The sequence below is a fragment of the Ruditapes philippinarum genome, unplaced genomic scaffold (assembly GCF_026571515.1).
Source record: "Ruditapes philippinarum isolate M1 unplaced genomic scaffold, ASM2657151v2 ctg3188_1_1_1_1, whole genome shotgun sequence".
In the NCBI taxonomy this organism is placed as follows: domain Eukaryota; kingdom Metazoa; phylum Mollusca; class Bivalvia; order Venerida; family Veneridae; genus Ruditapes; species Ruditapes philippinarum.
In genome coordinates this window covers 76,042-91,450 of record NW_026863678.1, presented here as the reverse complement: position 1 = coordinate 91,450, position 15,409 = coordinate 76,042, and the positions used below count along the sequence as shown (strand labels likewise).

At 31.0% G+C, this 15,409-nt stretch overlaps 1 protein-coding gene across 1 annotated transcript; it reads right to left on the bottom strand.

Moving 5' to 3' along the window:
- Positions 1 to 4,529: 4,529 nt before the first annotated feature.
- LOC132722963 (uncharacterized) lies at positions 4,530 to 13,637 on the bottom strand. The gene is made up of 6 exons (XM_060707585.1): positions 13,539 to 13,637; positions 12,829 to 12,902; positions 12,492 to 12,533; positions 8,686 to 8,870; positions 5,084 to 5,244; positions 4,530 to 4,754 (listed from the first exon to the last, which is right to left on the bottom strand). The coding sequence occupies exons 2-6, from the start codon at positions 12,845 to 12,847 to the stop codon at positions 4,694 to 4,696; spliced, it is 468 nt and encodes a 155-aa protein (XP_060563568.1). The 5' UTR covers positions 12,848 to 12,902; positions 13,539 to 13,637; the 3' UTR covers positions 4,530 to 4,693.
- Positions 13,638 to 15,409: the final 1,772 nt, after the last annotated feature.

The following is a 15,409-nucleotide window of genomic DNA, read 5'->3' as shown; positions in this document are numbered from 1 at the left end:
TAAACACTTGATAGTACCGAAAAACAACTTTCAAAAATCATGTCAAACATGTCCTTGAAGACAAACTGGGTCTATATCGTGGGAAGTTTTAAAGATGAAAATAATTTATTTTTTCCTTGATAAGTACCAACACCTTATGTGCAATTCACACCGTCCTTAGATTGTTACTACGTTATATCCTACACAAAAATGTACTTATTGGCGACAGGAATTGAAAAACTGTCGCTTTCGGAATGAACTTTCCAATGACATTCAGTAATCAGTAACAATTGACAATTGCAAGCATAACCTAAAATAGCCTTTTCAGCATTCATGTGCATGTGATAAGGAGAAATAAAATCAGTGCAAAGTATCAATATATACACTATTCTAAACATGTCTTTTAATAGAGATTTTATTCTTCACATGATGAACATCACCCTAGGGAACGAGTAACATTATCGCGCTTTTCGGTAAGGGTACAGACTTTTCAAGATAAGGATTATTTGCGGGAGGACAGGCTGGTGACCTATGTCGTTCCATACTACAAGTAGTTTAGTTTCTTAAAGATGTTTTTGTGTTCCTCTTGTAAGGAACTGGATTCGCCATCTAGTCATATGTTTTCTCAGACCCTGCACCGCAGTATCATCTCTAAATTGGCTCGTAAATGTGCAGATTTGACATTTTGAAAATTCGAATCGAGAGACTAACACATTTTTATCCCATTCCGGCATCATTTAAGCATGCCTACAAAAATTAAACCTTCAGTGCTTTATGTTTAGAAACGTTAATAAATGACCAGTTAAACATAATTTCCTCTTCGTTGAACGTGTTTGTAAAAATAAACAATATTACATTACTGAGCTAGGTGAATTTCGCAGGGTTACAATATAGACCAAACCACTTTAATCCGATTTTGTAACATTTTATATACAGATTTCTGATAAAATTAAGAAACTTGCCAAATTTCAAAAAAAATGTTCATGCATCCTTTTTTATTATCATTAAATAATCCATATTTTTTAAATTCTGTTTATATTGCTCTTTGTGTATACAATGTATATCAATGTATATCAAAACCAAATGCAAGCAACAATTTTACTTTGCGATTGATGGAAATTTGATTGTTATACATATAGGATAGGATTAAAACAAACACCTATGGATAAGGTGAAAAAAAGATTAAAACAGAAAAAAACTGCACACTTTATACTTAATAATTTTCTTGTTTTATATGCTGTCATGGACATTTCTGTACCAAATTTTGTCCGATTCTACTTAAACAGCAACAAATTCATCGCCGAATCAAACATTATACATTTCGTATGTACAATATCTTTATATATTTTCCAATGTTCATAAAGTATTTAAATAATGCACATACGATTTTAAGATATGCACATAATTGAAGTGATGTGCAGTGTCCGCATAAAACGCTGAGAATAATGACCGTTTACAATTTGTCTAGCAATATTTAATATTGCCTATTTTATACACTAAGAATGTCCAAATAAGTGTTTGTAGTAAAATGAACATATGCCTTTTTTCATCATTTTTTAACATTTATACAATTATCTACAAATTCATTGATGTTGCCCTATATTTACATCCAATGAAATGATTTGGATCCGCTTAAATGACAGCAAGCAAGCAACTATATATTTGTATACTATTTTATTTTATTTAATATGGCTATGAATGTTATACCATTTAATGCTTAAAAAATATTGTGTTATGTAATGTAATGTTATGCAGGAATAAAGTGTTTATCTTTTTACGGTAGATCTATAGGAAATGAAAATAAAATCTTTTATTTCGCGCATGCGCTCTTATCAGGCGACATATAAAATTTCAAGCTGCTATTTCACACGTGCTTAATAATTGATCTTTGAGAGTTGCATATCTTCTCCTCGTGCTTTAAAATGTAAATGTCAGCGTTCTTAACATTTTTTGCTACTCAATTTATAAAACAAAATATCCGAATATAACCAAAATAACAGATACATGTCAAACTATGAGTTCTTATATATTTTGCATAGTTTCTATTTGAAAAGATGTTAGGATATATGAAAATGAAGACATTAGATGCAAACCATATCTGTTGGCATTAACAGTTTGCATTTCACTATGCCTTTTTAAAAATTAAATTAACAAATGTAATTCATTTTCAATTTCAAAATCAATTATGCTTAGAATTATACTAATAAGAGACAGAAAGGACATAGCATGGTGTAAATAATAAGGAAATACTTGGCAACAAATATGCATGCAAACGTCTAAACATCACTCGCTTTCAGCTGGGCAAGAGATTAAAAGGCGGCGAATGACAGGAACGGTAGAAAACGTCGAATTGTGGAGACGCTAGAATGTTAAATGCAGTTTCAGCTGCAGTTTAATAATCGCTCCAAGAGGATCGACAATGTAATCAGTTCGCGAGCTGTCCGGCACTGGGTCTCCAAATTCAATTTTGACCAAACATTTCATATTATTTATTCTATTGTTCTGAATATGTGCTTATTTCTAATAAATTAATGGAATAATGGTAAACAGTATTTATTAGTATCTTTACCCCCGATCTTGTTTAATATACATGTATATTACATAATATATCCTGCTAGCCTGTGATCCGTTGAAGAGGATAATTTTCAGCTGATAAGAGTTTTTACTTTTCTGTACATATTGGTTTATTGACGTTTGCATAGTATACTATAAATGTTAACATTGTTATAAAGGATATTTGTTTGTTTTTAAGTAAGTTGAATTTTCTTGTTATCGTTAGAGCTTCAAAAATAGAATTTTCTCGAGTGGTGTAGTAAAAAAGGGAGTCCCTCCATTTAAAACTGTGAAATAATATTTTGATAATTTTCATTGTGCAATTATCAAGATAATATAGTTTTCATGGATAAATAAGCATTAAGGATGAAAAGCATAAGTAAAGTTCTATCAAACTTTGTTGTTTGTGCACTTTTTTTTCTAAAAAGCTACTTAAAAATAGAAGAAGTAACCGTTTCAAGTAAAATGTTCAAAGGTAAATAAAGTGTCTCAAAAGAAGTGTAGAGAAAGTTAGATAAGAAATGTAAGAGATAAAATAAAAGTAAAAACAATTTCTTTTCCCGTTAAGGCTCACATTTCTTTTTTTATTATTTTGAATTGGTTGAATTAAAATGCGAACGCAGATTTCAAAACTGAATGAACTTAATTTGTAAGAATTTTCTATTCAATATTTTCAATTCGCATTCGTTGCTTTATATTAGTAGTATCAATAGGAAAAGTATCACATTCTCATTTACATTAGCGTATTTTTGGACAGTGTATAGTTTATTGAATTAACATTCTGGGGGGGGGCTAACAATGAAATATTTTCTTTCAAATAACACGTGCTGGTTGATAAGAGTTCAGCTTCAATTAACAGAAAGTAGTATGTACATTTCATTAAAAAGTCCTCTGAGTTTACCGGGACAGAATATCGTTTGGCTTTTTACAGATATAAGCTTATACTTAAATGGAAAAACCTGTACAATAACTTTTATAGTTGAAAGGTTAAGCGTTCTCCGCTTTTTGTTTAATTGTTCTCAAAAACTATCCATGCAAGATTTACATTTTATTCGTAAAAATGTTCCATTTACTCATGGCCAGAGCTCAGCAAAGAAGCGACCGCTTTCGTCGATGTTTTCAAGTGAATGAGAAAGAATATCCGGTTGTACAACGGTTTACGTGTGGTGTCGACATGATGTCGACATAGTTGAATGAATCTGACTAATTATCGTCGAAGTTTCTTTTTCTTTTGTTCAGACATATCGCTTGAAAATGTTAACCTGAGATGATTCTTTTTTAAAGAATTCTAAGAAATTTGCATGCAGTTCAATGTTCAGTCAATTTTACACCGCTAGTGGACAGATATTCACAATCAAATAAAAAAATCTTGACAGCATTTACCTGATCTGAACGGGAATATGCTGTCATGTTACAAAAGCAGCCAGTTATCAGCATGTACTTCTACCGCATATTTCATAGTTTGCTGAACGACAGAAGTTAACAGTTGGAGTTTAATGATGTAGCTAAATTTTTGGAAGTCATGGAGCGTAATTGAAACCCGAAAGATTTTATTACATTGAGTTTGATTTGGTGAGGATTGTTGAATGTAGATTCAATATTGTGACTTCGTTTATTAAGTAATCCGTTCAGATATAATTTCATGACAAGCGAAGAAGTTAAATTTAGTATTAACGATCAGAGCTCAGCAAAATGCAATTGTCTACTACGATTTTTTATCTACTTATTTAATGATTGAATATTTTAATCTTTCGTATATAGAGGATATTCAAGTTTTTTTTCTATTAATACAGGATTTATATTCATCGAGTTGTATGAAAATAAATATTTCATGAGTGACGGCAGACACTAGAGAAATGTGATAATTTTCATACCACAAGAAAATTGTGTAACTGTAACATTTACATGTTAATACACATAACTAGCTCCGATGAATGGTTAGATAAATACGTACGTTGGAAAATGTTCAATTATATTTAAATAACACAAATACAAAATGCTTGTCAATAAAATCTATTTCTATAACAAACAAACAATGTTCTTTTATTTTATATTTTCATATATGTAGAGTACGTTCTCCTCTTGTACGTTTGCCATAATAAATTGAAACGTGTAAAATGTGACAATGTTCATTAACTTTTCCATTTCCAAGATGTGTTTCTTATCCAAAAGGCGCATTGACGTTGCACGTATTAAGGAATTTTATCATCTTGTCGGAATATCTGAAATTCATAAATATCGTAAAACTTGTTAAACTTTTGAGATTTTTAACTCGCGTTTATTATCAAAATTCAATAACAATAAACTTGTTTCAAGTTTTCTTCGCTGTATTGCCCTTTGCTTATGTGTTTTATATATTGTTTGCCATAAAACGTGTTATAAATCAACTTTTAAGAATATATGAAACATATTAAATACATATTTAGAAAGAAAATTATTTAAAACCATTTAAGATTATTCATAGAATACATGCCATTAACCTTCATTGATTGGTTCTGTATTTTGGAATGTCAACTACAAGCTTTTTTGAGTAACTGATGAAATCACTTACACCTGGCAATTCCAAGACCAGAAATGATACTTTCTTCCCTGATCTCTCCACGCAGAGTTAAACTCATCAATTCTATAAGCACATGAAGTAGTTCCCGATTTTACATAACGACGTTTTTGAACGCAACAAGAAAGTGCACTACCATAGCAACTGGTTACCCTCTGTAGTAAATGTATAAAAAAATATTTAAAACAAAAAGTACCTTTTTAAAAAGGATGCTCGGCCGAAGTTAACTGGTTAACATGCAAAATTTTGTTATTTCTAAGTTTTCAAGCTAGCAATGCGTGGCGTAACAGTGACATAATAGTTATTTCTAAATACTCATTTTTTAAACATAATCATGCAAATTTATATTGATGATTTTTCAAAGCAGGACAACTGAACTTCTATTTTAGGTGTCCCTTTACGCTTGACTTTATACATCATTTACAAATTAACCAAACAATTAAGAACTAACCGCATTCCTGTACATTTTATTTTGAAACTATCGTTTACATTTTATTTTTATAGTGGCCAAATTATCCCTAGAGCTACCCATAAATTTTATTGTACCCTCTAAGTCCTACACTTATTGAAAGATTTTCTTCAAACTTGGCTCAAATGTTTACCTCTACAAGGGGATGTGCTGTACCCATATTGTCCATGTGTCAACTCAAGGTCAATGTCACAATTGAAGGTCAATTATCAAACAATCAAATATAAGACAGTATGTCGTGTTCGTTCTGTAAGTCCTACACTCATTGAAAGATTTTCTTCAATTTTGGCTCAAATGTTCACGACAACAAGGTAATGTGCAGAACCCATGTTGGCCTTTGAGGTCAAGGTCACACTTGAAGGTAAAATATTGACTTAGAAAATATTCTTAATTTTAATATTTCTGAAACTAGAAAAGATACTTGCTTGTAACTTGAAATATATATGAAGTGTCACAATTAAGATATGCAGGTCATGTTTCATAAACCTGTGTTGCATTTTGACAAAGTTATGTCCCTTTTTAAGTCTTCAAATTTACAAACAATCAAACAAAAGACAATATGTCGTGTTTGCCCTAAAAATTCTATACTAATAAAAGAATTTTCTTCATATTTTACTCAAATGTTTACCTCAACAAGGTTATGTGCAGAACCCATGTTACCTTTGTGCCGGCATAAGGTCAAGGTCACACTTGAAGGTCAAATATTGACTTAGAAAATGTTCTTAAATTTTAACATGTACTTGAATATTTCTGAAACTAGCACAGGTATTTGCTTGAAACTTGAGAGATATATGAGGTGTCACAAGTAAGATATGCAGGTCAAGTTTTATCAATCTGTAGTGCATTTTGACAAAGTTATATAATTATGCCACTTTTTAAGTCTTTAAATTTACATACAATCAATGCTAGACAATATGTCATGTCCGCTCTATAAATTTTATGCTAATAGAAGGATTTTCTTCAAATTTGACTCAAATGTTCACCCAACTGGGCAATGTGCAGAACCCATCTTACCCTTGTGCCAGCTTAAGGTCAAGGCCACACTTGAAGGTCAAAAATTGACTTAGAAAATGTTCTGAAATTTTAACATGTACTTGAATATTTCTAAAACTAGAACAGATAATCATTTGAAACTTCAAACATATACGAAGTGTTGCAAGTAAGTGATGCAGGTCAAGTTTCATTACTAAAAAAAGTGGGGGATAACTTTGTATTGTATTTTGACAAAGTTAAGTCCATTTTATGTCTTTTTATTTATTTACTATTAAGTTTTTAAACCAAAAACAGATATTTACTTGAAACTTAAAATTTATATGAATGGTTACAAGCAAGTTCTCAATACTAAAATTCTATAATTCCATTGAATTATGACACAAGTTATGCCCCTTTTAGGCTTAGAAAATGTTCTGATATAACCTTTAATACTTAAATGATTCTGAAACTAGAATATTCTGAACTTGAAACTATATAATAAATGAAGGGTCACAAGTAAGCTCAGTATGCAAAGTTTTTCCCTTTTTTTCTTAATTACATTTTGACATATTTATGCTACTTTCTTAATTTCACTGCTTTCGTTTGTTTTAGTACATTGGGAAAATGAAAGGTTACTTGTAACTGTTTCGAACATGATTTGACAATATATATTTATACTATTACCTGTACAATTTGTCTTTTTTCACCAGAGATTATTTCGTTTTATGTATATGTATTTGTGCTACTAAAGTTATTCCCTTAACCACCTTTCCAAGTCGTCCTCTGTCAACATTGGTGGGGGTATGAATCGCATTCAGCGATAGTTCTAGTTTTAGAATTGTACGGACTATCCTCTACATTTTACTTTAGAATGGTTATTACTATCCTTTACATTTTATGTAAGAATTACCAATTAGATTCACCGATTTCAGTTTGTAATTCTAAAATGACCAATGAAAAGAATTTTCATATTCAGTCCTTCCTTGTTTATTTTACAGAAAGTCAAACTGATAACAGACGGACTTTGTCCGGAAAAAATGTCTTTGGAAATGGGAATTTTCTCAGAATCACTTAGTATATAAAACGCAAAGTATGTGTTGTGCCTAAAAATTATCGTTTGTTTCCCCTTCCGCTTTTACAAATCAATTACTGCTACAGGAAAATGAATCATTGTCAAACAGTATTATTTTATCAATGAACATGAAAGGCGAGTCTCTTAATGGGAATCACTTCTCTCTATGTGTTTCATGTTGTTTTGTTTTGGTTTTATTTATTTCATTGATTCTATACAAACAGGGATGTCAGTTGAATAACGAAAATGGTATCAGCTGTAGAATAATGCACTGTTCTAGTTCAAACGACAGACATTTAATCACAAAGGCCGATCGGTCCGAGTTATTACAAAGGATTTGAACGATAAACCGTGCATTTATATACTACAACAAGGAAAGCTGATATCTATTTCTATTCTTAAATGGAAAGTTATGCGACGGAGTAGTATTTCTTTTTTATTTCTTGTTATAATGTATTCGACAGTCTGAAAGTAGCGGGATTTGCGTAGCTGTCAAGATAAAACTTTGGTACATTGACTCTACGCAGTAAACATAAACAAAGCATCCCAAAACTTTTTTTATCCATAAACACAAATATGTTATTTAAAGAAATGCCTACCTAGCCTACCGAAACTGGCATCGGGCGCGGGAGGAGGGGTTTATATTTTAGAGTTAATTATAGTCAGAGTGTGTAGAAAGCTATAAGATTAAACACTTTCTAAAAACCACCTATTATTAGGCAATGAGTGTAAAATGTCTTGCTCAAAAACATCGACTTGCACCTTATTTGATTTGAACTCATGTGGCTAGCCACCCTTAGATTATAACCTCGCCCTGTCCAAATATCTGAATTGATCTAGTTCAAATGGCCACATTTGATTTGTTTAGATGTGAACGTGAACTGACCAAGTCTTAAAAAGTTACATATCTTCAAATTCGGAATACAATACTCATCACGAATAATTGAGAAAAAAAATACAAATCATTAAAGTGGATTTCCATTTCATTTTTTTTTCAAATTTATACCGCAAATAAGCTCCATTTAAATCTTCCTACATGATTGGAAATATTTACTGATTTGTTCATAATTCCAATAAACTTACAGGGTAATTCCAGTCACCCCAGTCGTAGCATTTAGTTCCTATTTGTATATAGGTATGTCTTATTCCATACGGAATGCCCTTTTTTCTGCTGCTTGAACAGTCCTTGCTGATGCTTGAGGAAAACAGGGAACTCCATAAACTCAGTGGACAGGAGTAAAGGGTATAGGTCGTCGCCTCAGCAAAACCTGAAACAGTTTCAATGATAAACAATTTTTGGTTGTTTAAATCGTCCTATCTTTTGTGAGCACATCACATTGCAAAACTGCGGGAAACATTTCACGTTGATAAGATAGAAGTAGAAAATAAGTTGATGTAACTAACAAAAGCGACAAATTAACATCAAAATGCCTACATATAAAATATGTGTTGTTCTACATTACTTATTCAAACATTTGTCACAATAGATGGTTAATGCATGTTATCGTTTCATTAAATTCCAATGTTATAAACCTAAAGTTTCATATGTGGCTCCATCACATTGAGAAGAAGTGCAATAATACAAAGAAGCTGTAATTCTTTTTTCTGAGTTATCTCCTTGTATTTATATTTGAGCCGCGTCATGACAAAAGCAAATAATGGGTTTGCGACCAGCATGGATCCAGACCAGCCTGCGCATCCGCGCAGTCTGATCAGGATCCATGCTGTTCGCTATCAGTTTCTCTACTTGTAATAGGGTTTGTAAGCGGACAGCATGGATCCTGATCAGACTGCGCGGATGCGCCCATGCTGGTCGCAAACGCACTATGTTGGTTTTGTCATGACGCGGCTCATTTATTTTCGTGTGGATCACAATTCTAAATCTATTTTAACTATAGACATTAAATACCAAATGTGGTAAGGTTTAATTAAGAAGAAGAGCAGTGAAAGGATTTGTAATTCTGATTTCCGAGTTATTTTCTCCTTTATATTTTTTCATATTTCATTTTTGTTTAGACCATAACGCTTTAAGTATTTGAGGTATTTATGGCAACAATAAACGAAAATACAAAATGTAATTGCCTTTTAAATGTGATACAATGCAAAGGAACTGCACCTTTTTACGTTAGAAGTTTTAGTTTATTGTCCCTTCTTAATATAATAAAGAAAAATACCATTCTGGACGCCATATCTTTTAAGTGCTTGGTTGGATTATAGTGAAACTTAGCATGAAATCAAATGACATTAAATAATTTACAAAACCTGGTCTTGTGGTAAAAAAATCTTTTTAGCTCTTTCTTTATGTTAAGAGTTTCCATTGGTGAATGTAAATTGACCAATCTAATGTTTAGAGTCCGAGTTTGGGATTAGAAATATATTTCATGACCTCCTTTCCTCATTATGCATTTTCAGGTCTGACCCTAAGTAATTCGAAAATTGTAGAAAGTAGGATATATCGATTTTGTCAAAGAGAATAATCTTAACTGCTTATGTGCGTGATTTAATATGTCATTGCCTTGTATTTGAGAAAGAAATTGATTTGCATCGAATTTAAACGAAATCCATTGCTGTGTCATTGAGTTATATCCCTTTATAATTTAGAGAAAGCCTTTGTTAGATTAATACATCACGCTTAGCTGCCGCTCCACATAAAAATTGTTTTTTTACGGAAAAACGAGCAGACGGCATTTCCGAGATAGAGCCCAAGGCCGATTTCATCGGTCAATTGAATGTGTTGATTATGTTTTTTAACTTGGAACTCATTTATTAAATAAGTTGTATTTTTTCGAAAAAATGTAAAATGTAGTTCCGTGTATGATTGTTAAAGGCTTTCGATGATATAAAATGTAACAAAAAGAAAATTATATTAAACCCGGAACAACCGTTTTTCTGACTAGATGAACGACGAGTTGTAGGATACTGAACTTCCATGCCATTTAAATGCTCTACCCTTCGAATATTTTTTTTTAAAAAGTGTATTAGAAAAATATCATCCCGTAATAAGTACTTGTCCATCGTGAAACATAAATTACTCCTGGTGGATTTATTAAAATTGTATATCGATATTTTTTGAAAGGGCATGGTTGGAGCGAAAGGTTCGATGTTGAGCGCAAGGCGATATTAATTTGGCGTATTAGGAGGAGCGTAGTCTATGAATTTCTCTAAATATAAGCTATATAAGTTAAAATAGACCTGATCAAATGCTGAGTTCGAGATGTATACATGTATATCTATATATACCTTAACAAGATAACTAATAAAGCATGATATCCTTTCAACGACTAAAGCGTAATAAATGTAATCGCAAAGGTGTCCCCTATGGCTGCCATAGTTTCCATATTTATGTTCAAAGTCTGGATGATGCTAATTGAATCATATGCATGGCGTACAGGATTTCACTTTTTTAGGTAAATAATGATTTTTGAAACGGCTATGTACATATAAAATTGTGTGTCCTTGCAATTCGACAAAATCGAATATTCTCAGTCTTCGCGAACAAATGTTTCTGAGCAGGTGCGTATAACGCGTTTGTTTTCTGCCAAAATTTTATATTTTTCTTGAAAAGCTAGATATTCAAGATGCAGAACAGAGAAAAAAAACATACCAAGCACGGGACACATTAAATGGATAACTATTACCATTTTAAAGCAGCATGCCTCTAGATTCATTATATTTTCTTGAAATTTTTGAAAATGTATTTAAAAGCATAATTTTGTGAAGTAACAAAATGTAGCAATCAACACATTATCAATGGCACTTGCAACCCAAGTAAGTTACCAAAAATAAGTTACAATTACCCTTACTGCCTTAGATACGCAGTATAAATGTTTTATAAATACTAAGAAATAAGTCATTAATAGCACAAAGAATGTTTATTATTACTTCCGCTCGATCTCGGAGGTGCCGTTCACTCGTTATTCCGTAAACTACAATTTTGAAGAGGAGCAACAATTTACCGGGTGTGTACATGGAGTAGCTTTAATAAAATAAACAATATTTTATACAGTTATATTCATTTCAAATTTACACTTTAGTTTGCCTCTAACTAATTTCTTATTAAATTTACTTTCAGTAAATAAATTTTTACGATTAATATTCATCATTTTCGCAGCGTTGTTGATTTTGACAAAGTCCCATTTTACAACAAATATCTGAAAGAACGAAATCATGCCTTTTCCAAAAGTTTGAAAATTACAGAACTTAATTTTTAAACTAATTTCTAATTATTTCCCTTCTTCATTATCAAACTGACGTTTAAATACAAGACAGGAGTCCGAGGTCCGTAATCGACAGCGAAAGTTGCATTAAGTGTCTTTACTGGTGGATAGACCCCCATTATACTTAGAATACATACAAACAAAGACACAACGGCCGCTTTGGTGTAGTAGTTACCATACTGAACCGGCAATCAAGAGACCCGAGTTTTGGCTGTGGCGTGCTAATTGTTAATGACGAGTGATTTTTCTGCGTGCGTTCGTGCGAGCGCGTGTGTGTTGCAACACATGTTAATTTTTTTTAATAAAAAATCTTAAGTTATCTTGTCAATAATTGATGACATGCAAATTTTACTCTTTCATAATGATAAAATATAGGATATCGAGTTTGCGGTTGAGGAATCGGTTTTCTTTTTGTAGTTTTATCCTAAATGCAAGATACCTTTATAGTAGCAGACGTAAGTACGTTGTAAAACACTTATTAAGAAGTAACGATTGACGTTTTCTAAAGAAACAAAAATAAGCAAATAGAAGCAGACCTCTCGGTAGTTCTTGCCGATAACTAATAATCATCTTAGAGGCAAAGTGTTAAACTTTCAATTTAACCATATTCAGAAATCGTAACATATACCCCCAACAAACTACAGCAATACAAAAATAAAATAATGAACTTACCCGTTTCTCTTGCTGGGAAAACCAGTAGAATCAATGAAAAGTCTACAATACAAAACATACGTGAAGCATAATTTTATTAAAAAAGGCTGTTTTTATGTAAATACAGCGGTTTATATAAATAAAAACAGCATTTTATATTAACCTTTTTAATTTACATATTTAGGATTCCCTGCTTGGTATTTCAATGCGAGATCTATTAATTGCAAATCATTATCATGACAAAGAAAAAAATCTAAGGCAGTTGCATTATTTATCATTAGAATTGTCATTAACTTTTACTAAATAGAAATTATATACAATGGTTCATGCTCTATCTTAATCACCACATTGTACTCACAAAGAAACCACGTTTTCATGTTTCACTTCTTATGATTCGCAAATATACAAATGCTGACCAAAAGAGTAATCGCTCTGGAAAATAAGTGTGTGATCATTACCAACTTTACTTTAGATTATTGTGTTGTTTTAGCTCATGACGAAAATAAATGTTTATTGAAAAATAGTTTTGGTTAAAATTTTGAATTGAGTTGATCCTCTATAAATGTGCTAATTTTAAGTTTCTGATTGATGTATTAAAGACGCATTATGCCTGTATAAGAATAGTCAATAAATGGTCAAGGGTTTAGTAGAATACAAAATAACTTTATATTTTCTCATATTTTTTTTTCAATTTTACGATATACGCCACCTGAATATTCAAAAACCTACATATATAAAAAATATCCTTCGGAAATAATTTGTAACATTCAATTTATAAAAATATATATATATTACCCTAAACATTTATCATTATCAATTTTTGTTTCAACGCCATTATAAAAGTCAATTCAAAAAAATTATAACTTATTCATGTCAGATTGACAGAAAAAAATGCACAATGACAATATATCGCTTCTATTTACCAAAATGAAATGTGTGATCTTATTTCATGGTAATACTTAAGAAAAAATATTTTCTAAAATAATATTTTGTATCATACATTGAAATAAAAGGACATAAAATTGCACACAAAAAATGCAGAATTTAAGAAAAATATGATGTACTTACAAGTTCGTAGCCTCTTGTTTTCAAGTCACTATTTCATTATCGTAGTTAAATTTTCCAAATATATAGATTTTTCCTTTGTAAGGAATCCGAGGCCAAAAGAGTTTCATGTTTGTTGTTTGTGCACTTTTCTTTATCTTTATACCTTCATAACAGGATATATACGTTTCAAGAAGATGTTCAAAACAAGATTAACGAGACTTTAAATAAAGGAAATACGTTATAAATGATGATAAAGATAAAATATGTGTAAAAATTATTGCAACAAATTTTCAACGAATTTAAAATATTGAACTGTTCTATATCTGATTTGTATTCGGAAATGATTGTCTGTTTTTTACAAAGCCTTTTAACATAAAACAAAAACATATTCATACTATAGCTTACAATGTGAATACATTCTTAATTATTTTATATAGTTATTCATTTTGCCAATTATGAGTTATCTTCTGCTTATTTAGAGTTTTAGCATAATCATCATTTTTCGGCACATCGCTTGTGACAGTCGCTAACGTTTCTTCTATGTCTTCATTTATAACATATGTCAAATCAAAAGCCGTCCAAATTTCATTTCGAAGAGCTAAGCCAAGCCGCTTTCACGCTTATTTTAAATTGACTAAACTTTACTTTAATTCAGATCATACCTAAGTATTTCAGTGAAAGTCAATCCAAAATTAGAACAAATTACATGTGTTAAAGTGTTTTAAGACAAAAGACGATGTGAAGTTTGAGAAAAAATTCTCGTGTTATTATTGCTCTCATGGATTCTATGTAAGAAAATAATTGGGGATATATTTGCAGCATTGCTGCTTATCCTAATGACTGATGTGAGCACATAATTGTTGTAAATTTATAACGTTTGACCGAATAAAGTGTCAGTATCTAATGTAATTGAATTTCTTTAATTCTAATAGTCCTGACGTTATTAAAGTATAAGATAATCTACAGGTATCAGTTGTTTAAATACCATGGAAACAATTTTATATTTAATGCCGTTTATGCTACTTCGTGACACGTGAATTTCTTTTCTTTTTGTTTCATTATTCTCACGCAATAAAGTAGAGTTTCGTACGTGCAACTATTTATTTTTGCACACTGATGTTAACGTCGATATGATTTGTTTTGTTAATAAAACAAATCTAAATGGGAGAAAATCTATTTTAGTTGCTATGACCATAGAAATTTGAATGTAGCCAAGATCTATATGATAGCTTGTTACCTTACCTTAACCTAATGTCTTCATCACACGAAAACTGATTGGTGTAAGATTGCAATATGGTATGTTTCCTTTTATACTTGTAAAACATCAAACAATCATGCCTTTAAAATAATAATTTTCCTTTGTTTAAGACTGTATTTGAAATGCACATAATGGATAACGCAAACAATATTTTTGTAAACTTGTTCGCCTCTTATCATCAGTGAAATATACTGGGTGTATCAAAAATAAACTAAACTAAAATAAACACGCCACAATATAACATTACTGATAAAGTTCATTTGAATAAGATGATATTGTCTTCTTTACAAATTAGAATTTGTTGAAAATGATTTTTAAATTTTCAAAACTTCCTCTTTGAACATGTTTTCAAATCGCGCTAATTAAATCAAATGCAGATATTACAGTCATACTGTGAAAGAGTGTAAAGACTTGTCTTATGAATTGTCTCTATAACTAATAAAATAACAGCCATACATTATATTGTGACTGTTTTATAAAATCATTAGTGGTTGAAATAATGTCACATGTTTTTGTCAAATGCGCCTGCAACATCTCCATTTTTATTTGATTTTATAACATTAAGACAGCATCGTTTGATTTTACATTTAACGTTATCCCCGCTCTTAAGATATTTTAAAAGCAAAACTACCAT